The 23,073-nt window shown below is 30.4% G+C and overlaps 2 protein-coding genes across 3 annotated transcripts in view; one reads left to right on the top strand and one right to left on the bottom strand.

Annotated features, from left to right (window-relative positions):
* Positions 1–23,073, top strand: part of LOC114122983 (Kv channel-interacting protein 1-like) — a 122,548-nt gene that overhangs the window by 92,794 nt on the left and 6,681 nt on the right. For both annotated transcript variants that reach the window (XM_050199112.1, XM_050199111.1), the window contains exon 5: positions 352–567. In XM_050199112.1, coding sequence (XP_050055069.1) covers positions 352–567 — 216 coding nt within the window. The remainder of the gene's footprint in view (positions 1–351; positions 568–23,073) is intronic.
* Positions 6,163–8,334, bottom strand: LOC114122944 (adhesive plaque matrix protein-like). The gene is made up of 2 exons (XM_050199110.1): positions 8,205–8,334; positions 6,163–7,392 (listed from the first exon to the last, which is right to left on the bottom strand). Exons 1-2 carry the CDS (start codon positions 8,214–8,216, stop codon positions 6,460–6,462), a joined length of 945 nt encoding a protein of 314 aa, XP_050055067.1. The 5' UTR covers positions 8,217–8,334; the 3' UTR covers positions 6,163–6,459.

The following is a 23,073-nucleotide window of genomic DNA, read 5'->3' as shown; positions in this document are numbered from 1 at the left end:
ACACACACCAGTTGTTTTAATTTTTATTTTCTGTACATGATTTAATTTTGGGGTATTCAGGTTATTAAAACATAAACCACCGTTTTATCCTAGCCCCTAGGCTGACAAAATCATTTCCGTTCAGATTCATTTTTCGTATACAATGATACCTATCGTTGCATTCAAATTTAACACACCCATTATAATGTAGTGACCTACTCTATGCCGAGGTCCACTCAACACCTACTGCACAGCAGAGTGTTATCCACTTGATCATACTTTATAACACAAAATATATTATCATTGAATACTTATATTTATTATTTATATTAAATACTATTATGTTTTAACTTTGAATGTTTATTTTCGCAGGACATGGTGCAGGGCCTGTGGACGCTGTCCCGGGGATCGGTGGACGACAAGCTCCGGTGGGCATTCACTCTATACGACCTGGACGGTGACGGGCAAATTTGTCGGGACGAGATGACGCGCGTCGTGACAGCTATCTACGAACTGATGGGCAAATTCGCCGAACCGTGGCTCAAGGATGGCACGACGGTGGCCGCGCACGTAGATTTCGTGTTCCAGGTGCGTTTAAGAAAAAAAAACTTATTTTGTTTAAAACTTTTTTAAAAATTAATAATTTAACCTTAATGATATGACGTAATAATTGCACGTTATGTTGTACGATGATAGAATTTTACTGACAGTTTTCATTTAAGTCTAAGTTTTCACGCAAGTCACTTGATCGTAGAGTGTATAATACTTACTTTCGTGTTATGTCGATAGATTGTTATGTAGGTATTTGATGTCAACCAATCAATATAGTCTTGTTCGTGCTTTTAATTTGTCTTTCTCATTATCTTAAAATTGGTTCTGTTTTTTAAGTACCTCGTAATAAATGAGATATTTTCCAACGCAGTAAATAATACAATAGTATGGTGACACGGCGTTTCTGATAGGCAATTTAGCTACACCTCTGCCGCGGCCGTGGGCTCCTTTTTCCGTTATCCTATAATAATATTATATGTTATTACGGGTTGTTTAAATACCTACAATTATAACGAACATGAAAATAAATGTTAAAAAAAAAAGCATGATCGTAGTGAAATTATTACATAAATTACCTTGATTATGACCGAAAGCAATTTCATATTAGCAAGACAAAGACTTTAAAAGTTGACAATGTTGTACAAAATAACCAACACAATTCAATTTGTATTATAAAATATAACAATAATGTCCCAGCCATATTTATTGAATTAAATCGGTGTTTTGCGTTTGGCATTGTTATTCATTTGGACAATAAATAAGACGTTAATTGTTTTCTTCCGGTACACCCCTTTCTCCTTCATCGGTGGCTTTCTCTCGGACCATACGATTATTTGTATACTCACCGGAAAACGGGACGAAAATTAGTAAGCGCGGCCCGTCTTGTCTGATTAGTAAAATAGGTCAACACCGTTTGCAGATACGATTCGTAACTATACGAGTATACATACAATTAGTGTGTACACTAACATAAAATAGTTCTTAGGAAACAATTCAGATATTTTCATCAATTGTTTTGTACATCTGAATACATAATATCGTCATCGTGTAATGGGTGCTTTATATTCAAAATCTTAACTACCCAACTAATCAGTTTACTTTTCTACGATATTAAGCCGCACGCGATGGGACTTTAACGTCTAAAAGTTTTTGTGGTACAATGTGAATTTATTATTACTACACGAAATACAAATAGGTAATTATGATAATGTAACGAAATCAAATACTTCAACAGACAAACTCAAAAAAGTATCGCTCAAATAATTACTGATCTCTCAGTGTTATTCTTTGTGTTACATTACTCATAGTAGATACCATCAAAATAAATTAATGATATTGTAAGTACTAAAAATGTGTAAAATATATTTTATTTATTAGTGTGCTTATCATTGGAATATGCATTAAGCGATGTAAAATTTAATCTATAAAAATCCGTTTAAAATGCATATTATGTTATTGTTATAATATAATTTAAAATTATATAATATTCGAGTACGTTTAACCTTAGCATTCAACTTCGTAGATCGTAATCTGTGTCGGACTTAGAGCAGTTTATCACGCTCACAAAAAACACAACGAAGGAATACGAAGGAAAATAATATAATTACAATAATATTTTACGGATGTCGAAATCGTCATTAAAAACATTAGAATAATATGATGGTTCTCTTTAAGAAGATGAATACACCAAGATTGCACCTTTGGCAGATATATCGCATGATGAGATTCTCGTAATATCGTTTCCGTTGAGTACCCATCAGTTATAGATTATTTGCCTCCGCAAAGTATAAACTTAAGTATAAATCCAAAGGATAATATCCATCAGAAATATTGTTATATTATATTTTATGACAATATAAATATACGTAATGATTTATCATAATAATATTATATTTTGTCAAAATTTCACGTAAAAATCGTCATCGTATAAGAGTTACTATCAGTATATTATACAACAGAGAAAAGTTCGATTTCAGGAGGGTTTTTTTTTACATTTTCACGTAAGTACTTTCATCCCTTGCAATCTATTATGATTCCAACAAATCATTATTAGTTTTTACGAAATCTTTTAATAACATGCGGATAAATGTATTTGCTGGTTTACTGAAAAACGCGTCCAAAACATACACTGGAAACATGCCAACGTATTATCTTTGTGTAGTCTACCCGAAACCGTAAACCTTTAAAAAAAAACACTTCTCATATTGTATACAGTACACACCGTGCAATAATAAAGTACGTTTTCGATACGTTTAGTGAATCTAAAATCTCTCGATCGAACGCTTTCGAATAAAAAATACAAATCAGACACATACTGTTATAATATATTATTATAATAACAATATACAAGATGATTCACCAAACATGATCACACCTCCTTTTTCGTCAATAATGCATTTATTCAAATTCTGATTTTTAAATTTGCAAGTACATTTAAAGGCCATATTTTAAAATGCTTAGATTTTTCGTACCATATAAGGCGTGTTTCATTTAGATATAAATTTCTATTTTTTAAATGAAAATTTTCATTTTTAATATCAATAGTGTTTTAGAAAATGTTTGTGTACCAAATTATATTTTAAAAAAATAAACAATTTTATTTATAAGTTATTAAAAATCCTTCAAAATGTTCTTATAAAAATTTAAAATTTATGCAGTTATTTATTCTATTAAGTACTTAAGAACTTGTCTTACTACCCTCGAACAATAAATAAGGTGTTAAATAAATAAGTATTTAGTAATATTTATAAAGTAATAATGTTGATATCATTTTCATTAATTTTCTTGTATACATTTTCATGAACTAAATTGTGTGCCTTATATCATTTTACTTTTCAATAAATACTCATTTAAATTTCAATTTAGATAAATCAAATTTCTCAAATAACTCATCTGCTTATTAATTTACAGTAAAATAGAGTATTACTCATTTTAAAAACAAAGTTTATATATCTACAGAGCATCCTTAAATAACATATAAATCTAATTAGATAAAATCATGGTATTTTTAGCTAGCTTAAAAATTCCAAAAATAATCAGTATTTAGATAAATAATAAATGTATTATCAAAGTTATTAGAGATGAGCTTAATTAGTGGATCGTCCTGTATAGTGTATATGACCTATTTTACTATATCTAATTCCTATCTTCTATGTATACAGTAATAATATTTTCTTTATTACGAAGTAATATTAATACGTAATTTTCGATAAAAATTCTTCAATCCGCATAAAAAAAATATTATAAAAATTATATTAGATAAAGAAATAATGTCCTTTACTGGAGAGAAACTAACATAATTTTAGCCATGAATTTAAATAAGAGTTATTCATCGGTGTTAAAAATTTCAATATTGATTTCACCTCTTGTGGAATTAATTGAGACTAAAAAATCGTTGCAAAGAGCAATATAATATTACATAATTCTCACGACTTTCTTCTGGCACACAATTAAGTGCAACTCTCATTCGAACGGCCGGTTGAAATCTCAGTATTTGAGATATAATACAATAAGTAGTTCATATCTATTTATTGTGTGTTTCGTTTTTATATGAGTCTCTTAAATGTGATCCATGATAGATAAAGCTGTTAAAATGCCTAATTTCTCAATAATAGACTCTATAATGTTTTAAAATCGGTCATAGGTATTATTTTTGGATTTACTAATAATTCTAAAGTTTTTAATACTTTCATGTAGATATGCGTATAAAATATATATTAATGTCGAGGACGCGCAAAAATTAACGGAATCCAATTATTCTTCGTCCACTCTCCGAGTTCACTTGTACATAATATATACAAAATTCAATAAACCTCGAATAATAACGGTTGATGAAATTCAAAGTATAAAAAAATTAATATAGCTTCCTCTCACAGTGAACTACTAAATGATTATATTTATATATATTTTGTTATTACTACTGGTCGCTATTGGAATGTTCAAAAAAATAATTCAAATGGGCATCATACAAATATAACAAAAGCTTTTTGTCGACACTGTCAAATGTTTAACTTCCGATCGGAATAATCGTGAATATTACGATGACACTTTATACTATTATACACTCAAGCTTCAAATCCGATGAATCAATGGAGTAACTATAGCTCTTACGCAAAACGTATTATTTTGATATTATAATATTATTAGTGTTGTGTCACTGCCGCGAGACACGAACGACTCGCGTTTATCTGCCGCGATAAAGAATAATATATTATATACGCACGCAGTAGTGTTATAATATATTTACAATACGTACGACGGTGGGTGACGACCGTAAATCCTATTTGACTTACAAAAAAGATATATATGTACCTACATTTATTATTTTTTCATTGTTTTTTTTTTTTGTCGTCTTCGTTTTTCGGTTAGTTTCTTCCGTGCTATCACACTTTATTCTAAGAGTAACGACGCCCTTTTTCTAATCAATGATATATTATGCTTTAGAATTATTAGAATCTGATCAACATAAATACCCTATATTTGATATAGGAATGATTTTCACGGCAAAGTAAAAGCAAAGCACATCGGTCTTTTTTCTTGTCGAAATAAAATATATTGTGATTTATGACACTTTATCCGGTTTGAACGATTTTTATTTAAAATTCACTAGCTATAGGTGTGCATTTTAATTAATATTATTTAAATTAATAGAAGTTTTTAACAAATTGCTAAAACTCATTTGTAAAATTACGAACTAAGAGTTTTCTATATGAAAACAACAATACCACATTTATAAAAATAAAATCATATAAAGTTTCGTTAATTTTAATTTTATTATATACATAATGTGAAATGAGTTATAATTTTAATACAGATAAACAAACAAAAAAAATTATATTTTAAAACAGCAGTTATATAGTTATACAAATATTAAAAAAAAAAAATTGACTAATTAAATTTTGAGGTACAAATATTGTGTTGTAAGTACACAATCGCAATACCAATTAATAAGTAAAATGACGTATTAAACTTGTTTCGTATTAATAAAGTTATCATCCAGTCACAATTACCAACGTTATGCTTAAAGTTATCACCAGTCTAGGATACACAATAATATCATACTTTATAAACGTTAGATTCTAACGGTTAGAATAAGGTTTTAAATAGGTTTCATGTTATGATGCACGTTTTATTTAAAATCGAAAAAAAACCCATTATCGTTTTCCAGTTTACATTTGTGGTATTTTTTACCACGATTTGTTTTGATGACAAAGTATCTCGGTGAATATATAATATGTTATATGTTTGCTATGCAGTCGGATTTATTTTTATGATGTAGTGGTATACTCTGAAAATTATCGTTGATCCACAACGGTCCAAGTGTCAGACTAAATAAAAAATATCATTCACTTAAATATATAAAACTAAAACAACTCTATCGTGGTACACAAAAACTGTAATATCGAACTCGCAATATAATATTGCAGTTTTTAATTACGTTAAATTTATGCACATACACATACTATGTAATGCAATATTATGTGCGTCTGTGTGTACGTATGACGTATCTAACTAATCGTCACGGTTATTCGACGAACAATCATATTAGACGGGGTGCAACCCGCTGTGGAAAGGTCTGCAGTGGGTTGAGATATAAAAATAATTTTACAACGAACAAAAGCCGACAACACATTTTTATCAGTAACGTATAAAATTTTATTTACAAAAACACGTTTAATCACAACGATACAAAATCAATAGTAAGATGATGACAGCATAATATAATATTATATATATTATAATGACCGTGCTCACGCCGCGGTATGTATCGGGACTACACGCGGTGACGGCCGGCGACGATAGGTAACCGCACCCGGAACGTGGTATAATATTATTGTTAACAACGTTTGCGACGATACGACGACGCTATTACGATACGGTTAATCGGATGCGGTGTGAGCGGTGTTTGGCGACTGTGTCCAGCGGCCATTAGTAAGCTGGCTTGTATGTGGCCGGCGACGAAGCGTATCCTGCGCCTTCCTTCTTGACGTCAGCGTTGAAACCGCTGTGGTCGTCAGCCGTGTAGTCGACGGTGCGTTTGCTTCCGTCAGAATCCACCAAGCTGTAGGTGCCCTTCACGTATCCGTTGGAGTCGGCGTACTCGCTCTGGCTCTTCACGTCGCCGGTGTGCGCGTCGTTCACGCTATATTGGAAATTGTACGGCGACGGGGACGGTGAGGCGGTAGCGGGGGCGTAAGGCTTGGCTGCCGAGTACTGAGCCGGTTTGTTGTAAGTCGGAGCGGATTGGTACGATGCGGGCTTGCTGCTGTAGGCGGACGCGGAGTAGTAAGCCGGTGCCGATTGGTATGTGGTCTGGTATGCAGGGGCAGCCTGGTATGCCGAGTAAGCGGGTGCTGCTTGATAAGTCGAGTAAGCTGGAGCGACCGGGTAGGCTGGAGCGGCTGGGTAGGCTGGTGCGGCCGGGTAGGCTGGTGCGGCTGGGTAGGCTGGTGCGGCCGGGTAGGCTGGTGCGGCTGGGTATGCTGGGTATGCTGGAGCAGCCGGGTAAGCTGGAGCAGCTGGGTATGCTGGAGCAGCTGGGTATGCTGGAGCAGCTGGGTATGCTGGAGCAGCTGGGTATGCTGGTGCGGCCGGGTAAGCTGGGTATGCCGGGGCGGCGTTGTAAGCGGGTGCTGAGTACGACGGGTAAGCGGCAGCGGCGCGATAAGCCGGAGCAGCAGAGTAGGCGGAAGCTGCGTGAGATGGGTATGCGGGTGATGAGTGTGATGAGTACGTGGATGCTGAGTGTGATGAGTATGAGGGTGCTGGATGCGAGGAGTAGGCGGGTGCAGCGGTAGGGTATCCGGGCTCCTTGTAGACAGCCAAGGCGGTGGCCACGGCGAAAGCCGCGAAAACGATCAGCTGAAAAAAGCGTAATATTAAAATATAATATTATTCACACGATCGTATTGACATTGTAAATTTGTAACACGATATTAATATACTAATAATAAAAAATGTCCGTGGTCGTACTGGTATAAGACCCATACGGTTAAAAAAACATTTGTGCAAAAACTCTAATGATATTGATAAAAAAAATTATAGTTTTCAGACTACTTAATATAATATATAAACGTAACGGTAAAAACCTAATAATCACTATTCGCGGCGTTAACCGTTCTTACAAATGAGGTAGGGACAAAGTATTTGATTTTCAATAATATCGCGACCAAAGATAAGAGAGAGAGAGAGAGAGAGCCCGCCGCGACGAGAGTAAAAGTAAATAATATACATAAATTAAAACGGAAACCGGTCGAGGTGCCCGAGTGTTCCGACAGTCGTAACGATACTATGTTAGAATAATATATTTGACTGCCGGCGGCAGTGCTCGCTTTTACGTCTCGCGTCATAGTAACCGTAACGAGATCCGCGTGTCGCCGCCATCTGACTCTGACTAGCCGACTACTTTTTTTGGACGACAATGCGTCTTGCTAATCGATCGTACACGCAGTTATAATAATATAATAAGATAGAAAAATTATAGTTCAATATTGGTATCACGATTTATTTTTTTATATGTAATGCAATAGATTTTTATTTTTATTTTTATTTTTAATGGTTTTAGAATGATGTCAAGACGGGTTGTACGAGACGTGTAGGTAATCGTTGTATTTGGATTTTTATAAATGCGCGTCTCAGACCGTTGGTTAAAATAACGATAAAAATGTACTCACTGTTCCAGACATGTCGTGTGCTTGAAAATTCTTGAGCGGATTGTGTAGAGTACAGTGAGTGACTGTGTTGTTGTTAACAGCTGCCGTGGTCGGTCGCGGTTGACTGTGATCCGTCCAACGATCCGGGCCGGTATATATACTCGGAAATCGACCGAACTCGATACGAAGGGGATCGTGTGCGACGAGGTGAAGTGGTGGACTTGGCCGAGATGACTTGCACGTCTGTGGCGAGGGGGTTACCGGATCTGCTTTTTGTCCCCTCGGGCCCTACGTTATATAGTTAGGTGTGTTGTTTAACTACATTTCCTGTACGTAACACCGTAAGTGTACAAACTCACCACTACCGGTCACCGGTCTTGACGTCGCCTCGCGGGTATCCAGACGACAAACGGCAGACCGTACCAAATGTGATAGTAAGGCGGCACGAATTATAATCTATATAATACGAGTGAGCGTTGACTGGGCGTCGGGTAGGTTTTCACTTTTCTAAAACGGCTATACATAATAATGTTATGTTGTTAAAACGGTGGTAGAGAAACGGATTTCGCTCTGAAAGATTGCAGTACGAATGCAAAGGGCCACAGAATCGATCGGTAAAAAAAAATGCAATAACGGTACCTACGCAGTATTTTAAATTGCTCTGAATTAATAGCTGGTATAAGATAAAAGTTAAATATGATATTATTAAAACTCAAAAAAGGTCAAATGTAAATTGTGCTAGCTATAATCGTTTCAATAACTACTTGATAAATTTTAAATGCGTAGTGTTTTAATTATTGTTTTGATTTTACTCATATAGATTTGTAATGATATATAATATGGACAATATATCATTATAGTCTATTTTTTAATTGGAAGACATCAGTATTAAGTAATAAGTTGAGAATATCAAATCAAACGTGATAATATATCAATACACTTTTATGAAAATATAATAATGTAATATCAAATTGTAAGTATTAATATTTTATTCTTAAAATAATTTACCATTCACCTTTTATCTTATTTATTTTCATATTTTTAACTTATTAAAAGTGTAGATAAAAAATCCCTATCCATATTAGCGATCGAAATTATTTTAAATAATATGACGCCGTTTAGGTATTGTTGAATAATAATTGATATTGTGGTGTACCTTATAATTTTAAGTTTTAAAACGTTTTAAAGTCCAAATTTGTTTTAAAAATTACGGACATTCTAAAAACAATAAATAATATAAAGTACGATCTCGCTGAAAAGAAATGGAGGTACATAAAAACCTATTACAAGAAATGTATTTAAGTTATATACTGTTAGTACTGTTTATTCAAATCAAAATATTAATTTTACTGGTGGGGCAGTTAATATTATTAATGTACATTTTTTTAAAAAGTTAGGTTAATAAGTTATAAGATGGTCAATTCATGGTATATGTTTAGTCTGTGTCGCATATAAAACTATAAACATCATGTATAGTTAACTATTATTACAATGTTCAACAATTGTGTTTCAATTAAATTTAATCTAGAATTGGTAACTTGTTATTAGACTAGTATCACATATACTATTGTGCATTGTATTATACCTATATAACAAATAATTTATATAAAATTATAATTTATTTGGAAAAAAATAAACTTTTACTTATAGCTATGAGCTATTACAAAGTAATATTAGCTATTAACGTCGTCTAATATTATGTTTATTGTGATTTTATTAATACCGTTAAGCTAGTAAAAATAAAATTTGTTGGCTTAATCTGGAGTTTATCGGATGTTAATCAGTTAGGTTAACTATTGTATCGATAATTTAATAATTCATAGGTATTTATTAATTAATGTATAATATAGAGTATAAAATATACCAATGAATTATTTATTTAAGTATTGTAGAAGTATAAACAAAGAAATATGTTAACCTATATTGTATAATTTTCACTTCATCATTAACCCCATAACATCTAGAAAACCTTTTTTGTACATAATATTATGATTATTAATACACAAATTTAAATAACTCAAAACTAATCTTTTGATTTAGAAAAAACCTGCATTTTCAAAAATAATTCATTAAAAAAATTACAGCGAAAAAGAGTATTTCAAAATGTAGTCTACAGTATACTTAAACGTGCTCTAAAAATCAGAATTAGTTCTCCTAATTGCGTCCATAAGAGAGTGGTGATCATACTCGGTACGCGAGTATGTTATTAAATATATTGAATAAATATATATTACACAGTTAGACTAAATAAAGTGAGTCGATGCATAAGTATTTATTTAACAATTAATTAATGCAAATCTCGCTACTAATAATAACTTATAGTAGTTTCTATACGCTTTGGATTATTGAAATAAATACATTTTATATGGTTATGTATTAATATTCTAGGAGAAATTCGTTATGCCTAATTATGTAAATATTTAACAATAAATCTCGTCGCACCAGTTCCTAGTCCAGTCTGTGCGAGCGTGTTCACTTATTGAGACAGTATATTATATCGTGGCGGCTTGCATTTCAGTCAAATGAATCTAATTTGGTTGTGTAATTGGATAAATATCTACATATATATATATAAATTGTGTAGGTATGTGTGTTCCGAACTTTGTGTCATTTACATATTGTTCAGACGGTGAGACGCGCTATAGTGTAACGTTTATCGCACAATAGAGATACATATAGTATAATATAATAATATTATATACATTTCGCATGTTATGTGTGTCGCACGATACAGTTCCTATAATATTAATGCGATGTACTCAGATCACGAAATATATAATTTTATCCCATGTCACGTCTTATTCGTATTTACAACACGCGTTTTTAATCGTAAAATATCATAATCATAATAATAATAATAATATTAAAGAACTCCGGATAAGTGTCTTCAGTGCTGCGGTACATTAATCAAAGGTACGCTCCGATTCAAAGCTCAATATTCAAAACCTGACCTAATCCTTGGCCTTGTACGCAGAAGTTCATAACAATTATTTTAAATCATCACGTAACTTAACTCCGAGAAATCATAGAAAAACTGACAGTTTTTTCGGATGATCGACTGGCTGAAAAACAGTTTTTGAGAGCTATCTTGACGACCATTTAGTGTAAGCGCAACCGACTATGACCCGCGGGGATCCGTGAGCCTTTCAATTAGCCTTTTACTGCCCTCGACGCACCATCACCCTTACACCACTTCCAATCGTCCTACCAATATTCGTTTACTCGGCTAAAACTTCTTTTAATTATAAAACACTCGAATCGTAGTGCTTGACCCTTGGAATGAACACTCCGCGTCTATGATGGAATAGCCACTCTGGCAGTATACGGTTGAACCGGGCGAGTGGAAAAATCGCCTAGGCGACGGTTTTCTCGACGCTCTCTTGTCTTCGTTTTAATCCGTTGTTCGGTCATATAGACCTATATTTATAATTAAGACTGACATTTTTATATACTGACAAGTTAAACAAAGAAAAAATGGTTTTTAATATTGTATTTTGATGACTTAAAAATAATAATCACATATTTATTGTACTGCTTGTTAATACCTAGGCTTAACACAAATCGCTAGCTTAGAAAAAAATAGTTTTTAATCCGACTTTTATCAAAGTCTACTGTTTTATACATTCATATTATAACGATCTTCAAAATTCGTATAATAAGTAAAAATTTAGTTTGTAGGTTAAGTTATTATATAGATATAATACACAAAATGTAAAGGTTTTAAATCATTGAAAATCATTATTTAGAAAATTAGATATAATTTTAAGATCTTTTTGAACCAAATACATAATTTATAAAGAAAAAAAATGTATGAAATAATAGTACGAAATTATTTAAAATTAAAACGTTATACAATGTAGTTAACGCTTTTAATTATACAATTTAATAAAACATTAAAACAAAAAAAAACATTTTTACTTTAGAAATATTGGTATATTTTGTTATTAATTATTAAACTTCATTACAGGTGTATTTATTTCTTAAATTAATTAATTTCCAAACAATTTTTTAGCTATTAGCTGTTAGCTAATTCATAAAGGAATTTTACAGTATGTCATTAAAATATATTATTCGTTTTATATTCACTACTGCGTCCACATTTCTTATTTTTTATATCAAGGGTTTATTAATATAATTTTAGTTAGGTCATAGGTGGCTAATACAAAAAATATATTTTATTTTTAACACAGATTTATATACATACAAATATATACATTTTTATACACCAGAAAATTACCCCATAGTCCTTACCTTAATTAATAATTTATTTCTATACATTTGACGTACCTATCTATTATTTGATTATATTTTAAAGTCCGTGAAAAACCATCATATTTCGAGAACTCAGCTTTCCTTTCGAAAGTAACACGTGCAAATTAATTTTGTTAAACCTTATGAAACCCTCAGATGCCGTCCCGCATTTTGCGATCATGCATTTTGAGGGGACATTTCAGGAATTCGAAATTTGCCGAGTAAAAGCAGTAGAAGGTATAAGACTGCCTGTGAGAATTTCGCATTTCTCGGTGACGATGACGTATGTAATATAATAATATATTATACTCATTATTATATCTATATTAAAATCATAATAATGAATCCTCTCGTAGATCATGATAACAATACAATTTTCGATCACAAAATAACACAAATATGAGCTAACGGCATAATTATTTTATATTAATATATTTTGATTATACGATATAGTAACTGTGAGTCACTGTATTATAGTATATTACTGGAGATATCAATATATAAGTAAAGTAAATTTATTATATTGATCTCCTACATTCAACTGGATTAAATGTGTTTGAACTTAAGTCTATGGTATAATTACGTAAGCAGAATCAATCATTTCGAATTTGTTGATTTTAGTATTATGATTGGTTTAAAATCAAATGCCATTTCATAATATTATAGTATAGATTTAATCAACTTAAACTCCATTCCAGACAAATAATACTAATATTCAAAATCGATAAACAATTTAATTGGTAATGAATTATCTCCGACTTTGGTTTTTGAGTTTCGATAAATGTTAGTAGTTTTTCTGACAATAAGACAGCTTTATTAAATTTAAACAGATTAGACATTTTTGGTTGAAAAAGTTTTCCAAATAATATCAGAGAAAACATTTAGACAAAAACCAGTACGTCAATATAATTAACTATAAAATCGTCATCGGATTTTACAAACGGGAGGTTATCAAATGCGAAATCAACAGTGACCCACATGGTGCCATGATATAATTAGTGTATGTACTTACAAGAAGTGTAAATAATATGAATAATAATGTAATTAAAACACCTTATTTGTAATGAACAATTTCAAATATTTAATTTTATCAGTTTATTTGCAGAATTTACTGATTTTTTATGCAAGTACAAAAACTGTTATAAATAGGTCATTATTTTTTTGTTCCTATCCTAAATCTAAACAAATGCTGTGTATATTTGGGTAATAAAAAAGAGCATAAATAATTTACAAATATAATATGATTTAATAAATAACGTTTTTTTTTTCAGTAATCACCAGTAGATTTGTATGACGTTTGAGATTTTATAGGGCTCGTCTATTAATTAATAATATAATCAATGTTCTGGATAAAACCGATCTGACAATTTAAAGTCACTACGTACAAACCGCTCCTTTCCGATCGTGTAGTTATTCGTATTCCGGTTTTTCAATGAGTTCCATACTAGATAACTGACAGCCATAAGTGAACAACGTGTGTAGCGTTTAAACACTTTAAACCGATCACTATAGTAATGCAATCTACATGTGAAAGTATTTCGGACATTTTGGTATTCTCAATTATCCACGTCTTAGCATTTCCAAAATTCACAGGAATGCGAACGATATATTAAAATAAAAAAAAATATATACATAAGTAAAAATAAGTAATAGAAAATATTCTATTACTCATTCACAGTCCTAGTATTTAAAAACAACGAATAACAAAAAAAACAATGATAATTTATAATTTTGATCAAAAAAGTGTATAGGTAGTACGCGAGTTGATAATATAATATTAATAATTATCTTATCGATTTAATCAGTTGTTCAAAATCTCGTTCCATCGAACTTCTTTAAAGTATTTGATTTGATTTTTGTTTTTGTACATTTTGTATACTTTTGTGAAAAAAAAAATGTTTTAAATTACATCATATTGTTTGATAGTTGTACAATTCGAACGAATTAACAAAAATCAAATATATTTTTACTTATGTAGTATCTTATGGTAAACGCATATTATTTTTGAATAGTGTATACGTTTTAAGTCAGTATTTTATGATAACACATCAATACAGTTAATCATATATTTTTCTTTACGTCGAATTAATGTTTTAAATCCAAACAGTTCTTAAAAATCGACAGCTTATCGTCATGCGATACATCAATCAATCAAGTTTTATCTTATATTTTGTATATAAAAGTTTTGTCGCTTTCGCAACAAAAACTAACCGAATTGATTGATATTTGTAGGAATTGATATTTTAAGACGTTTCCGTATTTAGGACCATTTGCAACCTTGTTACGTGCGTCCTCGGCGAGTTTTATAGTCCGGAAGCACCGAACGTATTTGCGTTAAGAAAAAAAATAATAATAATAAAGCCTATTCGGAATTCCGCTTTCCGCTTTAGGGCGTCAATAATACTCAAGTTTAATATACCATATATATTATTATAAGTCCATTGGACAAATCACGCGGACGGAACGAATGTGCTGTTGCGCTAAAACTTTTAAAGTTTTCCACTTTTGACGATCGTTTAGGAATCGAAATCGTAAACTGTACTGTACTATACGTATATTATTAAAATGCACTACTACAGTGCTACTACAATAACTTCTACTACTAAAATGCTTTCTATATTCACCATTTACTATATCTGTGACAGTAAAATATATATTATTGGGATTATTTGAAATAAATAGGTTATAGCAGTGCATTTAAACGTTCGAAGAGTTATGCAAATCCTCAGCTCTGAGATAACGTATCTATAACTATTAGTAGTTATACGAGACAAAATTCAACAATATAATATATTATTTATTTAGTTTTATTGGCGGACCTAACTAAATAATAATATGAAAAAAAAAACAACAACCGCGTACAAATTTTGTTTAAACGAATATTTTATTGAATATCGTATAGCAAAGCAATAATTTTATTCTTTTTATTTGTAATAATAAGTGGAACTAGGTATTTGAATAAGTATGTGATCAAAATTCAGAAGCAAGCCAAATCACATTTCATAATATCCTTTATATTAATATGAGCTATAAATAATATAGAAACCGAAGGATATATATTATATATCTTATAACAACTCATTTTCGGCTTCTTTGATCCGCCACCTAAAGTCCCTATCGCGTATCCGTATATTTAAACTCGGTGTATAACAGGTATCCACTATCCATACACTGTGCAATATTAGAGTTGGTCTAACATTTTAGCTTACCGGATTTTAGTCTATTCATTGTGCCGCTCTTTAACATTGCCGCTTGTTACCTAAGCATAGATCCCAGTATTCTATTTAACTAATTTCCGAGCATCGTTATTTCATTCTGTCCACAAATGTCATAATGTAATAATATATTAACGTAATAAACTAATAAACAATCATGCATCTACTCAATAACAGCTGTTCATTATATTTACCTTCAACCAACGTTGAGACCGACAAATTCTCAGAAATTTTTGAAAATTTAAATTGAAATAGGCAATATAGGCAATGGTACGTTATTTCATAAATATTTGAAAATGGCTTATAAACCATTTTAAAAATATTTTTATACAAATGTTTAAAACGTTCAGTGTAAACACCACAATACGCATCAGATGGTAAGTCACGAGATCGCTCGTGTAGATCGTTTTTTGAACGTTGAAGCATCAATGGTTCCACATTTAAAAACGAACCATCCATTGCATCCACTCAATTATATATCGTTTGACATTTGTTATTATTAAACCCCAAAATGAAAAAAAAACCCTGTATAAAAACTCTTGGTAACAGTACTTACGTGCAGTTGATGTTCGATTGAACCAATAACAATAATGGTTTGAACGACTGTCATTATATTAAAGCCATTCGTGCGTGGGATATTATATAGGTACTTACTATTATCCTTCTGCAGACTAAATTTTCGTTGTACCAAATACGTAGTTTCCAGAACAACAACAACTGTACGAGATTAACTGTGATTTGATGTGGACTTAAACACTGGTGCGATCGGTTCTGCCAGACGTGCGAAAGAATAGATGCATACTAATAATAATAATAATAATATAGCTTTATCTCTTTGTCAAAAGCAATTTAGAAGTCGGTCCATTATGATATTATATATATATATATAAAGACGCATTGAAATCATCACGTGCTTAATACTGATTAAACGATTAAATAAACGATTGGAGTCACTGCGATTGGCAATTTTTGAGGTTTGCTAGACAACAGTTATGTGTTTATTGAACCGTCTAATGACCGTCTAATAGACTTGTATATTAAAATATTAGTTAAATAATCCGATTTTACACGTGCAAAAATTAAATAAACTTAAAATACTGCGTCATTCTGATGCGTTTAAGTTTTGATGTATCTCAGTTCACAGGTAAACTGATTCAACCAAAATAAGCAGTCCATCTATAGCAAGGCGTTATTATTTTTTTTTTTTTTTTTGTAGTTAAACTACTCTCTGATTACCAATATTAATCATCTATAATATTAATAAAAACATATTTGTTTTTTGTGAGTCAAAACGAAATTCATATGCGAACCTCTATTATAGCAATTTATAGGATTTAACAACGAAATAAAGAGTCTTTCTCGAGTCTCTATAAGAGTATGGATGCAAATTTAATATTTCAATTCTATAAGCTCTATACACACATAGATTAATAAATTGTCTTCAACGCAATCGACGTAGAACTTAAAACCTAAACGTTTTTTAAATTATCGTTGCAGGCCTGCAGATAAGGATTTTTACGGATTTTTTTTTCAATTAGTTTAGTTAAAATTTTCGTATTATTATACTTTGATATTTTGATTTAGTTTCCACCCCGGGTTGATTGCGCTCCAAGTGTAAACTGCGCGTCATCATCTGAAACTGTGGTGGAGTGACAATTATTTTTAAGCTTCATAAACGTATCTCCATTCACTCCTAACTCCGGTATCTTATTGTTGTAAAGGTGTGGTGTGTTGAAGGGGTTCAAGGAGTTAGGGTAAGGAAAACGTGTCGAGCAATTTTAATTCGGAATATTTTGAATCCTCTAGAGTATAGTGGCAGACCGTCAATCATCCATGCTAATTGGAACCGAACGTTGCCCCGTGGATTATCAAACTGCAGTACTTGAAAAGTTCAAAAAATAACGTAGTATTTAATTGATTTATTTTTTAGATTTTTATAGTTGAATTTCATAACAAACAATAATACACGTCATTTATTATTTATTATGTTTTTTTTTTTTTAAGGAAACTTATTATTTGTATGTTATTTTTAAAAAATATCTTAAATGTTTGTTTAATATATTAAATATAATACTAATATTGTGTGGCCCATGAACTTATAAATCAAACGAATACTAATATTATTAGATTCATCACACACCATCACGTATTTATTACTAATTTTATATTATGAAATCAAGTAGTCGACTAAGCTACCACATATTTTCTTTTTGATGATTAATTTTTTTTTTTTTGGAAAATATTTTTTTATTAGACAGTTTGTAATCTAATGACTATTTGATCTTTGTGAACGTTTTGTTTGATAAAAAAATAGTACTACAATATCCCTAAAATGATTTAAAATGTGCTGCAATAAGATTATGTTGTTCCCCAAGGATAGAAATGTCACTAAAACGGAGTAAAACGTCTGCGAATCAAATTGTCCCATTTCTTTATAGTATATGACTGATTAGAGATAACTAACCACATGACACTTTTCAATTTGAAAAATTTCTCGTGTTCGTGAATTGTGTTGAAATTTTTGAGCCACACACCGCGTATTTCGTGTATTTCTGAATTCAGTATAAGTCAATATTTTAATTATACATGTGTTATTTACGTATTATTAATAGTTTTATTGTTATTATGCTTAGTACTGATTGTACTCAAGTTTGAATATTACAGTAGGTCTGTGTAAGATTATTCTGTGTAAAAAATGTTTTTTAAACGCTTTGCCCAGATATGGCTGGACATAAATTTGTTTTCATAAAATATTATTAAAATTATATTTATGACGTACCTAATCGATATTTTAATATTCTTCTATACTTATACAATATTATAATCTCGAACAAATAGCAATATAATACTATGATAACACAATTTTATGTTTTATTGTACCTATGCATCGTAATAACTAGTGAAACACGGAAACGAGTGAAAACCTAAATCTAGAAACTTAAAAAATGATAGTGAGTACATGATGGTGTATTGAACACGCACGTGCACAAATGCTTAGGTAGTTATAAATCATCAATCGATAATAGCTTCACGATATTTTAGCGGAATGAGATAAATCTTTAAGGAAGACGTGTACTGCGCAATATATTCCATATCTATATATATTATACAATTATTATACAGTCGCCCTCCCGCAGTGTAATTATTGCGGAAAACCGAAAACTCAAATCTACACATTTGGGTGTTTAGATAGGTCCCGGTACGGTTAGTGGCGAGAGACTGCGTGGGCGAATATAAATTAGTTTTCGGCAGTCCGCGCGTGCCGGTCCGGGCCGGGCAATCAATCCAGTCGGTGTTTTATGGTATTTCCGCCGCTATTTCCGGTAACGCACTCCAAGTGTGCGCGGGTTCAGAGAAAACGCGATTAATTCTCTGGGATCTCGGCCCCGCCGCGCGCAGCAAGATTCTCACTCATCACGACCATCGTATAGTTGCTCAGGTGGTATGGAGGAAAAATAATAATAGCATTTTCCGCCGAGTAAAATAACGCCAACCTCTCGCCGACTTGAAGGATTTTTATTACTATTATTATTATTGTCATTATTAAATTCGATAAAAACGGTTTATTTAATATAATAATATACAATACGATATTAATGGTATGCATGTAAAAACCCCATTTGAATTTTTATTTTATTAAACTAAATCTGACCTAAAATTAAAATCAATATATATAATCAATATTATTTATTAATAAATAATAATAATAATCATTTCTGCTATACATAAGTTAACGCGTGTTATTACTTATTACCTAACAAACATAATCTTGATAAAATTGTGTCTAGGGTTTAGATAATATATTCATAATAATTTCTGATATATATCAGAGCGAGATAAAATTATATTACGTAGTACAAAGAAGTAAAATCTAAAAATATTGATCTTTTCTAATATTTTTGTTCCATTTAGATAGGTATTACAATATTGTAATAGTTGTAATACATGATTGCGTAATGTTGTTGCATATTTATAATTGTTTTAGATCCAAAATTTAATACGTTGGTTTCAAATATTTATACTAAATTCATATTATTTTTACCACTATCAACTCATCGCATCATTTATATATTTATTGTAATCTACATATTTTTAAAAACATTATATGAGTACAATTTTATGGTTTTTCATAGATCAATTTTTTCTACAATCATCTTTTTATCTGCTGTAATTTATTTTTTAGTAGGCTATTATAACATTTAAAAAAATATTTGCTATTTGTATTTTTTTTATTTTGTAAACGTATATTATTACTTTTATAACTATTTAAAACAATGTTTTTTTTTAATTTTTATTATTTTTATTGGATATATTAGAAGATACAATCGACGTTGGTTCTACTTGGAAACTTATTCCAGTTAACAAAATGCATAAATATTTAGTCAATGCGTGTATTATGTGGTTTAAAGACTCATTAATTATTATACTGATATTCACAAAACTTTTAATTTTAATTGTTTATAGAGGTACCTGGAAAGTTTAAAGAGTTGTTTGAACAGCATCTGATTGGTTGCTCTGAATACATTTTATACATATAAATATAAATATATACCTCGTCTGTTCGTGTCTGTCACTCCTTTTAAATGACAGGATCTATTTTGCTGAATTCTTGTGTGTATCAGAGTTAGTCTCAGGATGGTTAAAATTTACAATTGAACCTGGTAAGTAGTACTTCAATCGGGTCTGGAAGATTTTGACATTGATATGTCTTAAATAACACATGTATGAATCTTAGATGGTAACGATCTTAAGAACCTCACATCCAATCGCCACGTGTAGGTCTGTTTTAAAATGAAAGCGCACACAATAGAGCAGGTTTAAAGCATAGTTTTATGGACCCCACTTCTCATCCATGGAATGTTTTACCATAAAATAATATAAATAATACAGCATACAAAGGAATATTAGAAAATCGATAGAAACTTAAAAAAATATTTAGGTAGTCTCACAATAACCACTTGAGCAAGAAATTTTTTTTTAAAAATCGCTGTTTTTAAATTATCATAAAAATTTGTATAAACAATATCCTATAATAGAACAGATATCTAAAATTGAAGTGTTGTCTTATGTCAAATTTTCAAATCAGAAAACCAAAAATATCATACTATATCGATACTTGTTATGCCCAATTTTCGCATTAGGCAACTCAATTAACATGGATGCATGAATTAACATGAAATGCATAAATACGTCTAATAAATAGTTTTAATATATATATAAACACTTGTTGATTATACTCAAATAATAAACTATTATTTTATATGAACATTCTGAAACATAGTTTTGCCACTGTTACCAGTTTTAGTAAATCAATCGAAACTTTCTTTAAAAACTTTAAATCAATAATTTAACACTTGAGAAACACTTCAAAATTGAATGTACATCATGTTTTTTGTTAACATTGTGAAATTCACTTTACTTTTCATAAACAAAAAAATTGAAAACTGAAATTGTAGAGTATAAAAAAAAAAATACTCTCATATTTTATTTTATGTGTGCAAATAAATTATTTAGGTACCTACTTGTAATTTACACCGTATAAGTGCATTTAATCCATTATAAATATAAAATTAATTTAACAAAAAACATACAAAGCAATTGACGGGAAACAATAATATACATAAATATTCATCGAACTACCTTAAATCTATTTAAAAATATGTACAATTTGTCTACACTTAAATAAAAGAATAAACGTAACAAATTCCATGAAAAGTCGACGTGAATCAGTGTGTAAAATAAAATATTATTTTATAATTATATACCAGGAGTAACTAACACAAATATTTTCATGAACCACTTGGATGAATACAATAATATCAAGAGCTGACATTTTAATAAATGTTTACAAAAATAAAATAATATGTATAATAATAAGCAAATTTTTATTTTATAAATAAGACATGAACTAAATCTGATTATGACGTATAACGTAAGTTGACCATCACTGTTACATACTAAAAACGTTATATAATTCAAAAAAACTAGTAGGTATTTTATTCCTGTAATATTGTAACATTCCTACTTAAAACCAAAAAGTGGTACTATCTCAAAATATCGCATTTTTAAAATGAGTAATTTTAAACTTCAAACCGTAATACCTTTTTTGTCGGTGAATGCGAATTAAAATTAACAAAGTTCTGCGTTGAATTTTGAATTGTATTTTTGTTCTAAGCAAAACTAAAGTTTAAAAAAATATATTCATTATAAAATATGTCAGTTAAAAACCAAAAAGTTCTACGTATAAAATATTTTGTTTGTTAAATATACTTTATCAATTTGTTAAGAATTTTCTGTTCTGTATTAAAACGTGTTATCGAAAACAAATCAATAATAAGACATGACATTATTTTTTTTTAATAATCTCTTATTTAATAATTTATAAGTCATTTTTACCTGTATATAAGAAACACAATTACTAACGCCTCTCCCCTCCAACAACATTCGATTATTTGAATGTAAGTAAATGTCGAAAACGAAATGTGACATAATATTCCACCTAACTTTTCATAAAACTTTAAAACCAAAATAATATTTCAATATTATAAGTATTCATAAAATAGGTTATTTTTTATGAAATGTATTATTATTATCGTAATATTAAACTCATATTATTATTGTATAAGGTTCATACAGCAAAAATACGAAATGTATTACAAAATTTGCTACCTAATTTATTTTTTCACGTAGATAGAATATTTTATTTTTACCACTGTAGTTAAGAACCAAATTTCGCTTTTTAGATCGTTATTAAATAACAAATTTGTAAAATGTTTTTATTTTTAGCAACAGTGAGTTTGGAATGTAAAGCACTAATAACTAAACCTCCATGCATAAAAAAATGAATTTAGTAAAAATAGATTTAGCATCTCTTGATTCTAAGTTCATGCATTATAAAACATTATTTACTATTAATTGGTATTATATTAAATTATTACGTATATTCCTTAAATCGGAATTTTGGCATTGAACAATTTATAATATGGTGCAGATTGATGAATCAGCGTCATACTCTATATTATTATAATATAGATAATATGATAATGTTTCAAAATCTACGGTTAAAGTTTTTAGTTAGATCGTTGTGGTAATATTCCGATGTCGTATTGACGTCGTCGTGTGTATGAATATACTTGTCTTGGTGGAGACAAAAAAATCGATGTCTGTCCCGAGCGAGCGTGAAAACTATTCTACGCCCACGCTCGTCATTCAACGTTCCGGTGTAGGGATTAAAAAAAGATAGAGGTGTGTATTATGTATATACATATATAAATCACCTAGTTCGACTTTATAATAATATATTATTACGTCGAATCGAACACAAACTCTGAAACTCGAGATCATTTTTTTTCGACCCTCTTTTATAATCGAAACGTCACTGTCTAATAAGCAGCGCGCGTCGTCCGCGAGTGAATATTATTATG

Source organism: Aphis gossypii, chromosome 2 (genome assembly GCF_020184175.1).
Source record: "Aphis gossypii isolate Hap1 chromosome 2, ASM2018417v2, whole genome shotgun sequence".
Classification (NCBI taxonomy): Eukaryota; Metazoa; Arthropoda; class Insecta; order Hemiptera; family Aphididae; genus Aphis; species Aphis gossypii.
The sequence above is the reverse complement of the archived record's forward strand: the minus strand, read 5'-3'. Positions and strand labels throughout refer to the sequence as shown.